The sequence below is a fragment of the Eubalaena glacialis genome, chromosome 5 (assembly GCF_028564815.1).
Source record: "Eubalaena glacialis isolate mEubGla1 chromosome 5, mEubGla1.1.hap2.+ XY, whole genome shotgun sequence".
In the NCBI taxonomy this organism is placed as follows: Eukaryota; Metazoa; Chordata; class Mammalia; order Artiodactyla; family Balaenidae; genus Eubalaena; species Eubalaena glacialis.
In genome coordinates, this window is record NC_083720.1 from 1,641,247 (window position 1) to 1,655,637 (window position 14,391).

The window sequence follows — 14,391 nt, forward strand, 5'->3', positions numbered from 1 at the left end:
AGCCCCATCCCGGCCGGCCTGCCCCTCCCCACTGCAGGCCCGGCCCCTTTGGCTACTCCTTCTGTCTGTCCGGCCTCACTCCCTTCAGTGGGTCTTTCCCGTCACCCACAGCTGCTATGCATTCCCTCATCCTAAGAAAAAGACCTCTCTACTCCGGTTCCCTGTGTCACCCACGTTTCTCACCCTCCATTCCCAGCGAGGCTCCTTGGTGTCCTGCCCTCTGTCCCCAGTCCCGGTCCCCCAGGCCCTGCAAGGCATCCCTTACCGCTCAGCAAAAGTGGTAAAGTTAATGTCCTTATTTCTCCAGAATAATTACTGAAAGTGGGTTTGTTACAACAAATAGTTTGGGATGGGAATTCCCTGGTGGTCCAGTGGTTAGGACTCCGAGCTTCCACTGCAGGGGGCACAGGTTCGATCCCTGGTCAGGGAACTAAGATCCCACAAGCCACACGGCACAGCCAAAAAAAAAAAAAACAAAGTAGTTTGGGGATGTTTTTCCCACATCCAATGGATTATTAATAGTAAATGAGTCCTAGTTGTCACCGGTGAGCCATGGCATGATGACAGACGTGTGCAAGGCCGTGGGGAGGGAGGCACCACACCAGCTCGGCCCCCAACCCAGCGGTGCCCTGAGTCTTCCAACGGGGCCATCTGCGTCTTTGAGATGTGCCTGTGCTGGACGGACGGAGAAGCAGCTTCTTTGACAGATGCACCTGTCTTTTACATCCTTTCGGAAAGCCATCCTAAGTCCAAGTGGAACGGCACACTGGAAACTGACCCAGTTTGGACAACATACCTTTACTTGCAGCTGTCAGAAAGTTGGTGCAGTACACTGCTCTTGTGAGGCCAGGGCTCAAGACTGCCACCTGGCGGAGAATTACACAGCACGTAGGCCCACTGGCAGAGTCCGGGGAAGGGCAGGGCTGTGGATTCAGCTGGGTCCCCCAAAAAGAAATGTTGACGTCCTCCCCCCAGTTACCTGTGAATGTGACCTTATCTTGAGATACCATCTTTGCAGATATAATTAATAATCTCAAGATAGGGAAAAGTCCAAGGATTTGCGGATTGGGGGCAGGGTGTGGTGACTCTCCCTCTCTAGACTGAAGCCTGGGAACCCCTCCCCTGACACACACACACACACACACACACACACACACACAGAGCAGCGTCCCAGCCCTCTGACAGGGGTTCCCTCGGGCACGGTCCCAATGGCATTTCTGCACAGAGAACATATGTCAGTGGGAGAAGATTTGGTCTAAGATCAGAAAGGGATCCATTTACCATTGAGAGAAAGTTCTCCATCAGCAGCACCGTGCACGAGGGGGGCTAAGGTGTGGGGAGCAGCCTCTCCAGATGCCAGTCTGCGGAGTGGTTGTAGAAACAGAAGTGGCCTGACGTCTGGGAACAGCACTGAGGACCCGGCTGGGGGCCTGGAGCTGGAGAAAGGGCGGAGAGCAGGAGGGGGCGGCACTGGCGACAAGGCACTGCTGCCAGCCAGCGCCCGGCCCTCAGTGGGGAACAGGAGGGAGGAGGTGCTTCCCACCCTGCCTCCCTCCTGCCCCAGGCTTTGCCCACCCCCACTGGTTAATGTCTCTTTGGAACAAGTGTCATTTCATTAGTGCACCACCTATAAGGGGGATGGAGCCTGGTGGGCGTCACTCCTCCGGGCTACCCAGCACCACGGCTCGGGCACCAGGACCACCAGGTTGGGCGTAGGAACGTCCAGAGAACTGCCCGGGCCTGCAGGACAGGGGTGGGGTGTGATAGGCACAGCAGGCAGCTTGGGGCACCCAGAAAGCCCATGAGGTCTGAGTAGCCCTCGCAAGAGGGTCTGGCTTTGAGAGAGATTCCCTGGGGGTGGGAGGAGGGGGGAGAAGGAGATCCGGCCACTCAGCAAACAGTGGGCAGGAGGGCAGGTGAGCGCTGAGTGGGGGAACGAAAGGCTCAGCCCTGGGCTGGCAGGAGAGGTGCCCGGCAGCTGGTCAGACAGTCTGGGGGTGAGGCAGGGGTGGGGAAAGGCCGGTTCCCCAGCCCGAGGGAAAGCGGTGGGGGGGAGGGGGGGAGGGGAAACCGGAATGGGCTTGTGCAAGAGGTTGGGGGAAAAGCAGGAGTGGGTGGAGCCTGGAAACACCAGCCCAGGTCCCTGCGGGAAGGCCCAGGGTGGCAGGGTGGCAGGGTGGCAGTGGCCAAGTCCCAGAAAGCCTTGTTTCACTTTCTAGTCCGTAGTGTCAGAGAAAACCTGGGCTCAGGAAATATTTTTTATTTTAATATATTTTTTTAAACACCTGATATATTGACATCAAAGATCCAAAACCCAAAAGGTTCAAAATGGTATCCAGCGGGGGTCTCGCTCCCACACCGGCCCTCCCAGGAGACCAGTGACCTGTGGTTCCTTCCAGAGACGGTCCAGGCCTGTCTTGCATAGATAATAGATCTGGAAAAATTTTGTTTAAGCTATAAATTTTACGTTTAAAAGTTATATATAATTATATATGTATTTTTAAAATCTTTTTCAAAACGGTAGTGCATTGTAACACAGTCCTGCCCTTTGCTTTTTTCACTTAACGAGATATCCCGGGGACCGTTCCACGTTCTTATTGTGAAGCCGTAAGCATCCTTCTGTCTGACTGTGCCAGAACCGTCGCAGCTGTCCCCCGTGGACGGGATCATGGCTGTTTCCAGTCCTTTACTGCTGCAAATCGCCATGGGACAGACTGGCCCACTTGTCCCGCTGCACCTGGGCAGATGCGCCCAGGGTCAAGTCCCAGAAAACACATGTGCGAGAGTATTGGCCCTCATGATTGCAAAAGATCTTTCCAGTTGACCCTCCACAGAGACCTCCACGTTGACACTCTACCTGGCAGGTGGGGAGTGCTTGTTCCCCTATGGCTTGCTTACGTAGCGTGCTAGCAAATGTTATCTTTGCCAACCAAATAGGTGGGAAAAGGCAGTTGGTGTAGTTATAATCAGCATTTTTCCTGTTTTATATATATATATATATATGTGTGTGTGTATATATATATATATATATATATATTTTAAGACAAAACCCATACTTTCATTACAGTTTATTTATTTATTTATTTATTTAATTTATTTATTTTTGGCTGTGTTGGGTCTTCGTTGCTGTGTGCAGGCTTTCTCTAGTTGGGGCGAGCGGGGACTACTCTTTGTTGCGGTGCGTGGGCTTCTCATTGAGGTGGCTTCTCTTGTTGCAGAGCACGGGCTCTAGGCACGTGGACTTCAGTAGTTGTGGCTCGCGGGCTCTAGAGCACAGGCTCAGTGGTTGTGGCGCGTGGGCTTAGCTGCTCCGCGGCATGTGGGATCTTCCCGGACCAGGGCTCGAACCCGTGTCCCCTGCATTGGCAGGCGGATTCTTAACCACTGCGCCACGAGGGTAGTCCCTCTCCTGTTATATTTTCATGAGTATTTCTTTCTCTGAACTATCGCTTGGACCTGTGTCTGTTAGGAAACAGTGTTTGGCTATAACAACACCAGGAAAGCAGTGGCTTAAAGAAATTAGAGGTATCTTTGCTCACATAAGAAGCAGTCTGGGCTTCCCTGGTGGCGCAGCGGTTAAGAATCCGCCTGCCAATGCAGGGGACACGGGTTTGAGCCCTGGTCCGGGAAGACCCCACATGCCGCGGAGCAACTATGCCCGTGTGCCACAACTACTGAGCCCGCGCTCTAGAGCCCGTGAGCCACAACCACTGAAGCCCGTGTGCCTAGAGCCTGTGCTCCACAACAAGAGAAGCCACCGCAATGAGAAGCCTGCGCACCGCAACGAAGAGTGGCTCCCGTTCGCCGCAACTAGAGAAAACCTGCGCGCAGCAACGAAGACCCAACACAGCCCAAAATAAATAAATAAATAAATAAATAAATAAATTTATTAAAAAAAAGAAGCAGTCTGCACATAGGCAGTCCAGGATGGGTTCAGCAGCTCTGTGGTGCCATTAGGAACTCATTCTCCTTCCTGTCTGCTTATCCATCCTTAGAATGTACCCTTTGCCTTGTAGTCACAAAATGGCTGCCCTACTCCAGCATTGCATCCATATCCCAGAGAGAAGAGGAGAAAGGCAAACAGTATAAGGCAGGCACCAGCTGAATCTCCCTAACTTTCAAGGAGCTTTCTTGGAGGCCACACCTAGCAATTTGCCATCAGATCTCATTGACTGGAGCCATGTGCCACATCAGCTAGAGGCCCAGAAAAGTTTTAGCTGGGCACATTGCCTCTCTCCCAACGAGACAGCTTTCTCCTGTTAGGCAGGAAGAAAGGGAGGAGGGCTTGTGTGGGCATCTGGCAGCCTCAATTTCCTCTGCCTACTTTTCTGACTTCGGTCTTTGCATCACTGATTAGCAGGAGGCCCTGTGTATTGGTGATATGAATTTCAAACCCTGGGTTGCAGTAAAAGCGGCGTCCCGGCCCCCGCCCCTGGTCTAGCTCTGTCCTTTCCCTGTGGCTCCAGCAGACAAGCTGGGCCTGTGAACTCTGAGGATCTCTTGTAGGAGGCACTACAGGTTGTGAAGAGCCGGCAGGCTGTGGGCCTCTGCTTCCCCTGCCCACAGCCCAGCCCCTCCCCAGGACTGCCCATGAGACCCTTGTCGGAGCACTTGCCGCTCTCCCCGGAACCTGCCCCGGTCCCCAGACTCAGGAGCGCTGAACTTGACCAAGGCCCAAGAGTGTATCAGGAACTCAGATGCCCTTGGGTGGTAGCCCAAGCCCTCTGGCCTCAGTGACCGAGGCTTGCCCAGGATTCGGGGCCGGCTCCGTACTGGGGCCTTCTCAGTGGGGTCCAGGCCTCACCCTGCCTTCTGTGCTAGCCTGGCCAGGAGAACCTGGTCTAGGACTCAGTGCCCTCTGACCTGCGTGTCACCTCTGGGCCTCGGTCTCCTCTCTGTGACCTGCTGGCCTGACCTTCCCGGCGGAGAAGACCTGGCATGTGGGCCAGAGTGTCAGGTCCCGCCTGGCTTCTCACCTTCCCAGACCCCTGGGCCAGTGCAGCCCTGCCTGACTTCCTCACTGCGGGCAGATGGCATCCTGTAGCCGCAGGCTCAAGGCTCTGGCCTTATTAAAAATACACATTCATACCCCCAAACACAGACGTTCAAATGAACGAGAAGTGGAGCTGCTGTTGTCTGAGCCTGGGAGGCCGGGGAGGCTGTAGGCAGGCATCCCACGATGTCATGCAGCCTCAGCAAGGGCAGCGCTGACTCAGGGCATCCTCCGTGCCAGCCCTGCTGACGCACTGCTTTCCGAGCTGCCTGTTCCGGGCCCCCTGGGCTTCCTTTGACCAGTGCAGTAAGTTAAAAGCGGGGACTGGGGCCCAGCTGGGGCTCGTGCCCTCTGGTGTGGGCACAGCGCAGGGGTTAGAGGAGCCTGAGAGGGAAAATGAGGCAGGATCCTGGTTGCTGAGACCAGAGCTGACCCCGAGCAAGAGCCCCACACCTCCCCCTCCTGGTTGTGCTCTGCGGGGAGGAGCCTCCACTCCGTGCCCGGCCTGCACTGGGACGTCACAGGGTCCCCAGGGGCTCCCACGGAGGCAGGGCACTCCACTCCCTCCCTCTTGAGCGCCCAGATGACATTCCAGCAGGGAAGGGGCAATAATCCCGGTGTGCGCTGCCAGCTGATGGGGCCAGGCCGTGTCTGACCCTGAGGGGTGGTGAGGGATGCCTCCCAGGTCAGGTGACATCTGAGCAAAGACCTGATGGGAGTCGGGGAGCAAGTGTGCAGGGAAGAGCACTGCAGGCAGAGGGGACAGCCAGCGCGGAGGCCCTGAGGAGACATCCCGCGTGTTGGAGAAACAGAGGGCAGCCAGTGTGGCTGGAGTGGAGCCTGGATGGGGCGGAGGCGGGGGCGGAGGGGGGGGACCTCAGAGGGAGCTGAGCGTTGCCGGCCCTTTTAAGGACTCTTTTTCTGGAGGGTTCTCCGGAAGGACAGACATGATCTGACTTTCATTTTACAAAGAATTGCTTGGCGGCTGGCGGGTTGAAAATACACTGAGGAGGGGCAGCAGGAGAAGCGGGAGAGCAGCTGGGACCCCATAGCCGGAGCCGAGGGATGGGATGGTGGGGTGGGCGTCAAGGGCTTGGTCTGAACGATGGAGCAAGGCATTGTGTTTACGGAGCCGGGAAGGCGGGGGAGGGCAGGTCTGGGCAAAGCCCATGGGGTCAGACACCCAAGCAGGGAGGTGGAACAGGAGCAGACAGCACTTTCCGAAGTCCAGGGAGAGCCAGCCCGGCCCGGGCTGGTGCACATTTGAAATCAGCACGTGTCAGCCTTGACAGCGGGGGAGTTCACCCAGGGGACAAGTGCAGATAATGGAGACGAGGAAGAGGAGCCTGGGAGCGGAGGTCGGACGTCGGAGGTCAGGTCGTAGGAGGACATCATTACCCCGGATCAGATGGGGTCCTCGCAGGAGTCCAGAAGCCACTCGGGGCACTGGAAGGGCGGCTGAGTCAATGTCGGGGCCCGGCCCCTGCCGAGGGAGGAGGGGAAGGTCACCCCTCTTGCCTCCCATCTCTCCTGCAAGTACGTCTCACCAGCAGAACCCAGCTGTGCTCAGAACCCCCCCAGAAGCGGCTGGAGAAGGCGGCTCTCAGGCCTTCAGCCCCTGTGGTGCGGAGACTGGGAGGGAGTGAGAATGATGCTGTCTGCCCGCCGGCATCCAGCCACCCAGCTCACACACGTGGGGTCCGGGGCTCCCCGAGGTCCTGGGCTCATCCAAGACCCCTCAGATGATCTCATTACTCTGTTGTTTTCTTAGCATAAAGACAAGGGAAGAAATCACAGAGGAAAAGGTAGATTTGACCTCAAAACAAAGTAAAATCGGGACTTCCCTGGTGGTCCAGTGGTTAAGACTCTGTGCTCCCAATACAGGGGGCACAGGTTTGACCCCTGGTTGGGGAACTAAAATCCCACATGCCGCATGGCGCAGCAAAAAAAAAGAAAACAAAGTAAAAACCTCTACGCTCTATATGCTAAAAAATGTTTTACGCAAAGTTAAAAGGAAAATTACAAGCTTATGACAAATAACTATCACACTAATGACCGTGTTAATTCCCTCAATATGCAAAGGGCTCCTAAAAATATTATCCAAATAAAAAAGGTTAACCAAGGATATAAATTGATAATTCACAGAAGAGAAATACAAATAAATGTCCAGTAAACGTATGAAAATTTCATTGATAATAAAAAATTCAAAATAAAGCAAGGGAATGCCAAAATTTATCTAATAGGTTGTCCAAAAAAATTTGGGGGGAGGAGGGGAATGATACTGCTAGCGAGAGTTTATTTTGATGTGTTTTACATCTGTTGGGATCCTGGTCTGCATTTTCAGTTTTACACGGTATTAAGTATTTTGTCATCTTACTATAAGTTTTCCAGAAACATCATTGTAATGGCTGCGTCCTACTCACCCACAACACGAAGAGATCGTATCTGATTCCCTGTGTTGACATTTAGGCTGTTAATACTTTCAACCACTGCACGTACCATTGCCCTGAGCTGCCTTGTACATGGATATTTTCTGCTTTTTGTCTGGTTTCCTTAGATTCCCAGAAGTGTGGTTACTGGATTAAAGTGTATGGAAAATACAAGGCTCTTAAACATGTTTCCAGATTGCTTTCGGGAAAGACTCACCAGCACCATACCACCAGCCCTTCTCATAGCCGCATTGGCAACATTAGACATTCTTTTTTTCTTATTGTCAAAAACTTAACTGGTTTTTTGAATAGGTAACACGTGACACACACAGGTCACAAACCCCACAATATTCCAAAGAGTAAGTGGAAAAAAGTCAGTCTCCGCAAACACTAATTCCCTCCCCCAGAGATTTTCCTTGCTTGGTTTTTTTTTTTTTTTTATTGCGGTAAAATACACATGACATAAAATTTACCATCTTAACTGTTCTTAAGTGTACAATTCAATGGCATTAAGTACATTCACGTGTGAACATCACCACCGTCCGTCTCCAGAACCTTCTCACCTTCACAAACTGAAACTCTGTCCACATTAAACAACAGCTCCCCACCCTCTCCCCCTACCCCCGGCGCCCCCCCTTCTACTTTCTGTCCTGGGAATTTGAATCCTCTAGGGACCTCATATGACCGGAGTCACACAGGACTTTTCCTTCGGGGTCATTTTCCGTGTTTATTTCCGTCTTTGCCCCACCGCACTGTCACCGCCCAGGAGAGCCGGCGGGACCAATTCCTGGGGGAGGACCTGCAGGGTCCGAGGGTCAGTGTTCCTGGCAGCTGGGGCGCTGCCCACTGCTCCAGGGGGCACTGGGGACCCCCACATCGGGAGGCGGCTGCCCTCTCCCCTGGCTTGGCCAGCGGCCCCCTCCCGAGCTGTTTCTCCTCCAGACCCTGAGACCCCAGGAGCAGGCGTTCATCATGGAAGTTCTGTCCGGGTGCCTCGAGTACCGGAAGCTGCTGACCATCGTGGTGGACGCCTTCTACGTGCAGGACGGCCGGCTCTGCCTGTGGGCCGATTACAGCCTCTTCGAGGGTAGGTGCCCGTGGCCAGCCACGGTGGGGGGCCCGTGGGTCCCTGCGGGCCAGGCCCTGGCCTCCTTGTCAGCCGCAGACCCTTGACAGCGACGGCGCCCCCCCGCCCCCCCCCCGTATAAGATGACGTCATTTGTACTGTTGTATCAGGTTATCATTTTCACGTGGGCCCAGATGGAGCGCTTGCCTCTGGTCACACGCCCTGATGGAGGCGGGCGCCTTCAGCTCAGTTCGCTGCACCTGCAGTGCACCTGTCGGGCCCTTAGCCTCTGGCTGACTCCCCCAGGGTCAAACGCCGGGGGCCCAGGGCGGGGACCCCCATGTCCTCCTCCCCGCTCTTGCACCCTCTCTCCTTAGTGATCTGCTACCTGGCCACTTTCCAGCTGGAGGAGCTCGGCTTTCAGCTCTTCTGTAGCATCGTGAAGTCCCAACCCGTCCACAAGGTGTGCAAGGTGAGCCCCACCTGCCCCAAGTTCTATTCTTAAACCCAAGGTCAAAGGTCTGCCCCATCTGGCGCTGACCTCTTACCTTTCTGGCTCACTTTAACGAAAGAAACTGCTGGGTTTGTTCTGTGTTTAAAACGAACCCACACCCTCTCTTTGCTGCGAACGTGCTCTTTTTGTGCCCGGGGAATTTGGTTTCCATTCCTCATGGTCCGGTGGGTGGTAGCTGCTGGATGCTAGCTGTTAGTCACGACAGGGAGTCCTTGCCTGTTCAGTCCGGGCCTCTGGAACCTTCTCGGGCTCCTCTGACTCGTGACCAAGCTCCAGGCCCAGGGCAGCCTCTCCTTCCTCCAAGAGGGGCTGTGCGGCTTTGCGGGGCCGAGGGAGCATTTCTGAGCGGGTCTGAGGACTGGTACCCTTCGAGAGGGAGCCTGCAGGAGCCCACCCCCCTGCCCTGCCCAGGACCACTCCTGTGGCTGCCTGTTTCCTTGTGTAGAAAGCCTGGGACTCCCGGGCCTTGGGGCTAGCAGGACCACGAATGAGCCTGAGGGTTCTGCCTTCTGCCAGCTACTCCCACAAAGCATTTGCTGTGGGCCCGGCTTCCTCCGCAAGCAGCTCTTGCTTCACCCTCAAAATGACCGGGTAAGGTCATTCCTACGGGCATTCATCCCACAGTTGAAGAAACTGAGGCACAGAGAGGTTCGGTAACTTGCCCAACGTCACACAGCACATGAGTGGCAGAGCCAGTTCTTGGACCAGGCTTTCAACCGTTGGCTTGCTCCTCCTTACTTGGCTTGGTGGGGGGTGGGGGGTGGGGGGGCGACACACAGTCACCAGACCAGGACAGGGACTCCCTGGAGAAGAGCGGGGAGAGCTCAGGCCCCAGGAGTGCTTTGGGGCCTCTCTGGAAGGAGGCTGCAAGCTCTGCAGGGGCAGCTCAGGCAGGGTGGGGTAGAAGCCTTCCCACTGCCCCCGCCTGGGGAAGGGGAGACCTGGAGCAGTGACACTTGCCAGGACCACAGGCCCCAGAGATCTGCGCCCTCCCCCAGCAGGTAACCTGAGGCAGCATGTTATTTTTAATGACTCGTTTTCCTATTTACGTATAAACATAAGCAATTCACAGTGGGTAAATATTTGCATAGTTATCTTAAGCAAGGGCTTCATTTTTTTTTTTATAAATTTATTTATTTATTTTTGGCTGCCTTGGGTCTTCTTTGCTGCACGCGGGCTTTCTCTAGTTGCGGCGAGCGGGGGCTACTCTTCGTTGCGGTGCGCGGGCTTCTCACTGCGGTGGCTTCTCTTGTCGCGGAGCACAGGCTCTAGGCGCACGGGCTTCAGTAGTTGTGGCACTTGGGTTCAGTAGTTGTGGCACGTGGGCTCTAGAGCGCAGGCTCAGTAGTTGTGGCGCACGGGCTTAGCTGCTCCGTGGCATGTGGGATCTTCCCGGACCAGGGCTCGAACCCGTGTCCCCTGCATTGGCAGGCAGATTCTCAACCACTGCGCCACCACAGAAGCCCGGCAGGCGGATTCTTAACCACTGCACCACCAGGGAAGTCCCAAGGGCTTTATTTTTATGACAGCATTTTCTGAGAGATCTCTGGAGACTGCCCAGGGCCAGCTTCCTGGCTGGAACGCCTGCACTTGGTTCACGCCGTGCTGTCAGAGTCTTGAAATTATTAGTAATTGTTGAGCAAGGGGCCCACGTGTCAATTTGCAGTGGAGGAGCCAGCCCTGCCCCGCCTTGGCCTGCAGAGCCCATGGAGAGCAGTTCACGGCCAGCGCAGCGCCTCCAGTGCAGGTTCCTGGGCATTTATCTCCCTGGAGAGTTTCTGGGAGAAGGTTCATGGAAACGGCCCATTCACGCTCCCAAAGGAGCTGGGAGCTGCAGGAGGGGGTGCGGCACCCCATCAGGGCCCTCCTTCCTCGGCCCACACCTCACGCCCCAATCCCCACAAAGCCAGTCCCATTAGGGTCCGCCCGCCTCGGGTTCGAAGACAGGGAGCAAGCTGTTGGGGACAGGACAGCTGCCCAGGGAACCCCCCAGAGCACACCCGGGTGCTGTCACCACTGTGGTCAGATGAGCTGGTGCTTGGGCAGCCTTGGCCGTGGTCTCCTTGGGAGACAGTGCTGGATGTGGGCACTCTAGGGGGACTGGCCCTGGGACGGCACCTGGAGGGGCGCTGGCCATCCTGCTCCCTCCAAGGACGCTCACACTCACATGCTGGAATCCTCTGGACGGCCAGGGAACCCACCCGGCAGCCCACCCCCATTCCAGCACGTTCCCTGGGGGGGCTGCCTCCACCGCACCCCCAGAGACAAGGAGGCCCCCTTTAGGAGGGCCCTAGCCCCAGGGCAGGGGGCAGTATGTCCCCAGGTGGGGGTCAACAGACCAGCTGCACTGCGTGGGAGGAGGAGGCTTGGGGATGGAGGGGTGGGCTGGGACGGGGAGTGCAGAGACCCCAGGGCCCAGCTACAGGGGGCTGGGACGGGGAGTGCAGAGACCCCAGGGCCCAGCTACAGGGGGCCTGGGAGGGGGAGTGCGGAGACCCCAGGGCCCAGCTACAGGGGGCTGGGACGGGGAGTGCGGAGACCCCAGGGCCCAGCTACAGGGGGCTGGGACGGGGAGTGCGGAGACCCCAGGGCCCAACTACAGGGGGCTGGGACGGGGAGTGCGGAGACCCCAGGGCCCAACTACAGGGGGCTGGGACGGGGAGTGCAAAGACCCCAGGGCCCAGCTACAGGGGGCTGGGACGGGGAGTGCAGAGACCCCAGGGCCCAGCTACAGGGGGCTGACTGCCTCCTTCTGCCAGGAAGTGGGAGCAGAGCTGAAAGAGTGGGTGGGAGAGAGGCCGGGGGACTGAGCGGGGTAGGGCGGGGAAGCTGAGGAGAGGCCCCTGGGGTGGGGTGGGGTGAGCAGGGGCCAGGCTGCCAAGTGGGAAGAGCTGTGGAAGGCTCTAGAAGGACACCTGGCTGCTGCTCCGTGAAGAAGGGCGGGGAGGCCTGAGGGGAGGTGGGAGGCGAGCACGTGGCTGTGGGACAGCGGCCCCCCTGGGGAGGCAGCCGTGGGGACCAGAGACCCTGCCCTTGCCCACCGCTACCCCCTGGATCAGCCACTCGAGTTCACCACGGCTGCAGGGGGGCCTGCTCAGCCCACCGGGCCCCATGTGAGGACTTTACTGCCCCAGCAGCCGCTCAACCAGAGAGGGGCGGACAGGCTTCTCCAGCCCTCCGGGAGTCGGCCCAGGTCCACAGAGGGTGTGAGGGGTTGGAGCCTGGGGGCCCACGGCAGGCAGGGACCCACTGGCTCAGGCGGGAGCCCGGGCGAGTGAGGGGCAGCTCCCCCAGCCCAGCAGGAGGGGGCGAGCGGGGAGGGGCCCCCTGCCTGCTGTGGGCCGAGGTCCCCTTGTGGGGCGATGGCCACACCTGTCCCCTCGGCCCTGACTCCCCCTGTGGAGGCACCGGGGGCCCACGGCTCCCTCTTCCCTCAGTTCCTTGGGTTCCTCTTCAACCCCTTGAACCTGGGCTCATGGATCAAGGATGAGTGGAGCCTCATCTACGAGACCACCCACGTGAAGGAGCACTGGATCAACCCCCTGATGAGGTGGGCAGCGCAGGGCCCCGACCCGGTGCAGGGGGGTGGGGCGCCCACGCGGGCAGCCAGCCAATGGCCAGCAGGGCCTGACGGCCAGAGTGGCTTTAGGACCAGCCGGATCAGGGGGGCGGGAGCTGGCCCCTTCTGCCCTGGAGCCCACTGGCAGAGCAGGGCGCTGTGCCGGTGCCACCTTGCTGCAGGGACCCTGCAGGGACCCTGCTGGGACCCTGCTGGTCCGTCCCTGGTCCGGGGATGCAGGGGCGGACGTGGGGCAGGGAGCTGAGGCAGCAACAGCCCCTGGTGGGCTCAGGCCCACATCTCTTCCCCAGCTGCCCCCAGGATGCCACTCCTGGGCCTGGCACCCCAGAGCTGCCCTCTGCCTTGCCCTGCCTCTCCCATGACAGGCTCCGGCCCACGCTGGTTTTGCTGGTACAGGCCAGGACCCCCAGGCAGAGGGCCAGCTCAGTGGTCTCTGGGGAGAGACCTGCTAGGGCCAGTGCAGCTGCCCCCTCCAGTTGTTTCCCTTCTGACAGGGCTGGGGGAGCCACCTTATCTTGCTGGGGACAGGTAGACAGAGGGCTCTGGTCCAAGCAGACCCCTGAGGTGCCAGCTATGTGTGGGAGGCCCGGGGCCCCGGGACGGTGGAAGCCCCTCGTGTGGGAGAGGAGGCCCTGGCCCTGGGCAGCGGGGTGTCCCCCAAAGCTGCCCCTTCACCAGGGGGACGTCCTTGTCCCCGCCAGGCTGGACTCGCTGCCTGTCCGCAGGGCTGCCACTAGTCACCTGGGCCTGCGGGGCCCTGCGTCCCTGTCCACCACCCCATATGCAGCCTTCCCCGCCCGCTCTGTGACCAGCCCCATCACAGACCTGTCCCTTCCCCGACTGCCCCTCCCAAGACCCCACTCCCTGTTGGCCCTCAGACATGCCCTTCCTCCCCCTGGTGACCTTGGTCCTCAGGCTGGGGCAGGAGCAGTTCAAACCAAGCTGTCTCCCCAGGGGAGCCCTGCAGGAGGGGACACCACCCAGGTGGGCAATGGTGGGCTGTGCCCACCCAGGGAATGGAGGCACGGAGGGAGCCCAGACTTTGGGGAAGCCCAGTAGGGCCCTTCCCAAACCCCTGCTCCTGGACCCCCCCCCCTCGAGACTCTGAGACTCTCCCCCTGCCCCGTCCCCCTCCCAAAGCCCAGCTCCCCCTGTCGCTGGCACAGCTCCAGGGACCTTCCTTTTGAATCACCAGCCTGCTCCCTGCTCCTGGCTTCCTCCCCCTGTGCCACCTGCTGGGGACCAGATTAGCTCCACTTCCCAGCGGCCTCTGGTCCTCAGAGCCCCCGGATTCCGGATTCCTGCAGCGGGGACCTGCCCTGTCCCCATCCTCCCTGCCCCCCACCTAGGACGAGGATGCCGCTGGGCCTCGGTCTCCTCCGTGCTAGGGGAGCGCTGGGAACCGGCACCCGCGAGTGAAGAGCAGCTGTTGGTCCCACCGCTACCCACCCCCCCAAGGCAGACCCAAGCTCCTGGGGGTCCTTCAGGTCCCGAGGGGCTGTCCCCTTGTTGGCATGCTTAGGAAGTCACCCTAAGTGGCTGCTCCCACCTTTGCCTTCAAGGTGGCAGCCGGAGGTCCAGGAGCTGATCAACCAGCTGCAGGGGGCGTTGACCAATCAGCCCCCTCTTCCAAAGACCAAGGCCAAGGTCACAGAGCCCAAGGAGTTCAACCTGACTGCCCCCAGGCCCCGCGCCATCCCAGTGCCTGAGCCAGTCCCCGTGGTGGCCAAGACCAGACCAGTAAGTGTGGCTGATCGCAGTGGGCTTAGGGTGTCCAGGCAGGGAGAGTGGATCGTGTGGGCCAGTGGG

General features: G+C 58.4%; 1 protein-coding gene across 1 annotated transcript in view; it reads left to right on the forward strand.

The window, feature by feature from the left end:
• The window catches only part of CFAP99 (cilia and flagella associated protein 99), a 43,045-nt gene that overhangs the window by 8,335 nt on the left and 20,319 nt on the right, over positions 1–14,391 (forward strand). The window contains exons 3-6 of the mRNA XM_061191055.1: positions 8,365–8,509; positions 8,866–8,960; positions 12,440–12,552; positions 14,145–14,322. Of these exons, the coding sequence (XP_061047038.1) occupies positions 8,365–8,509; positions 8,866–8,960; positions 12,440–12,552; positions 14,145–14,322 (531 nt within the window). The remainder of the gene's footprint in view (positions 1–8,364; positions 8,510–8,865; positions 8,961–12,439; positions 12,553–14,144; positions 14,323–14,391) is intronic.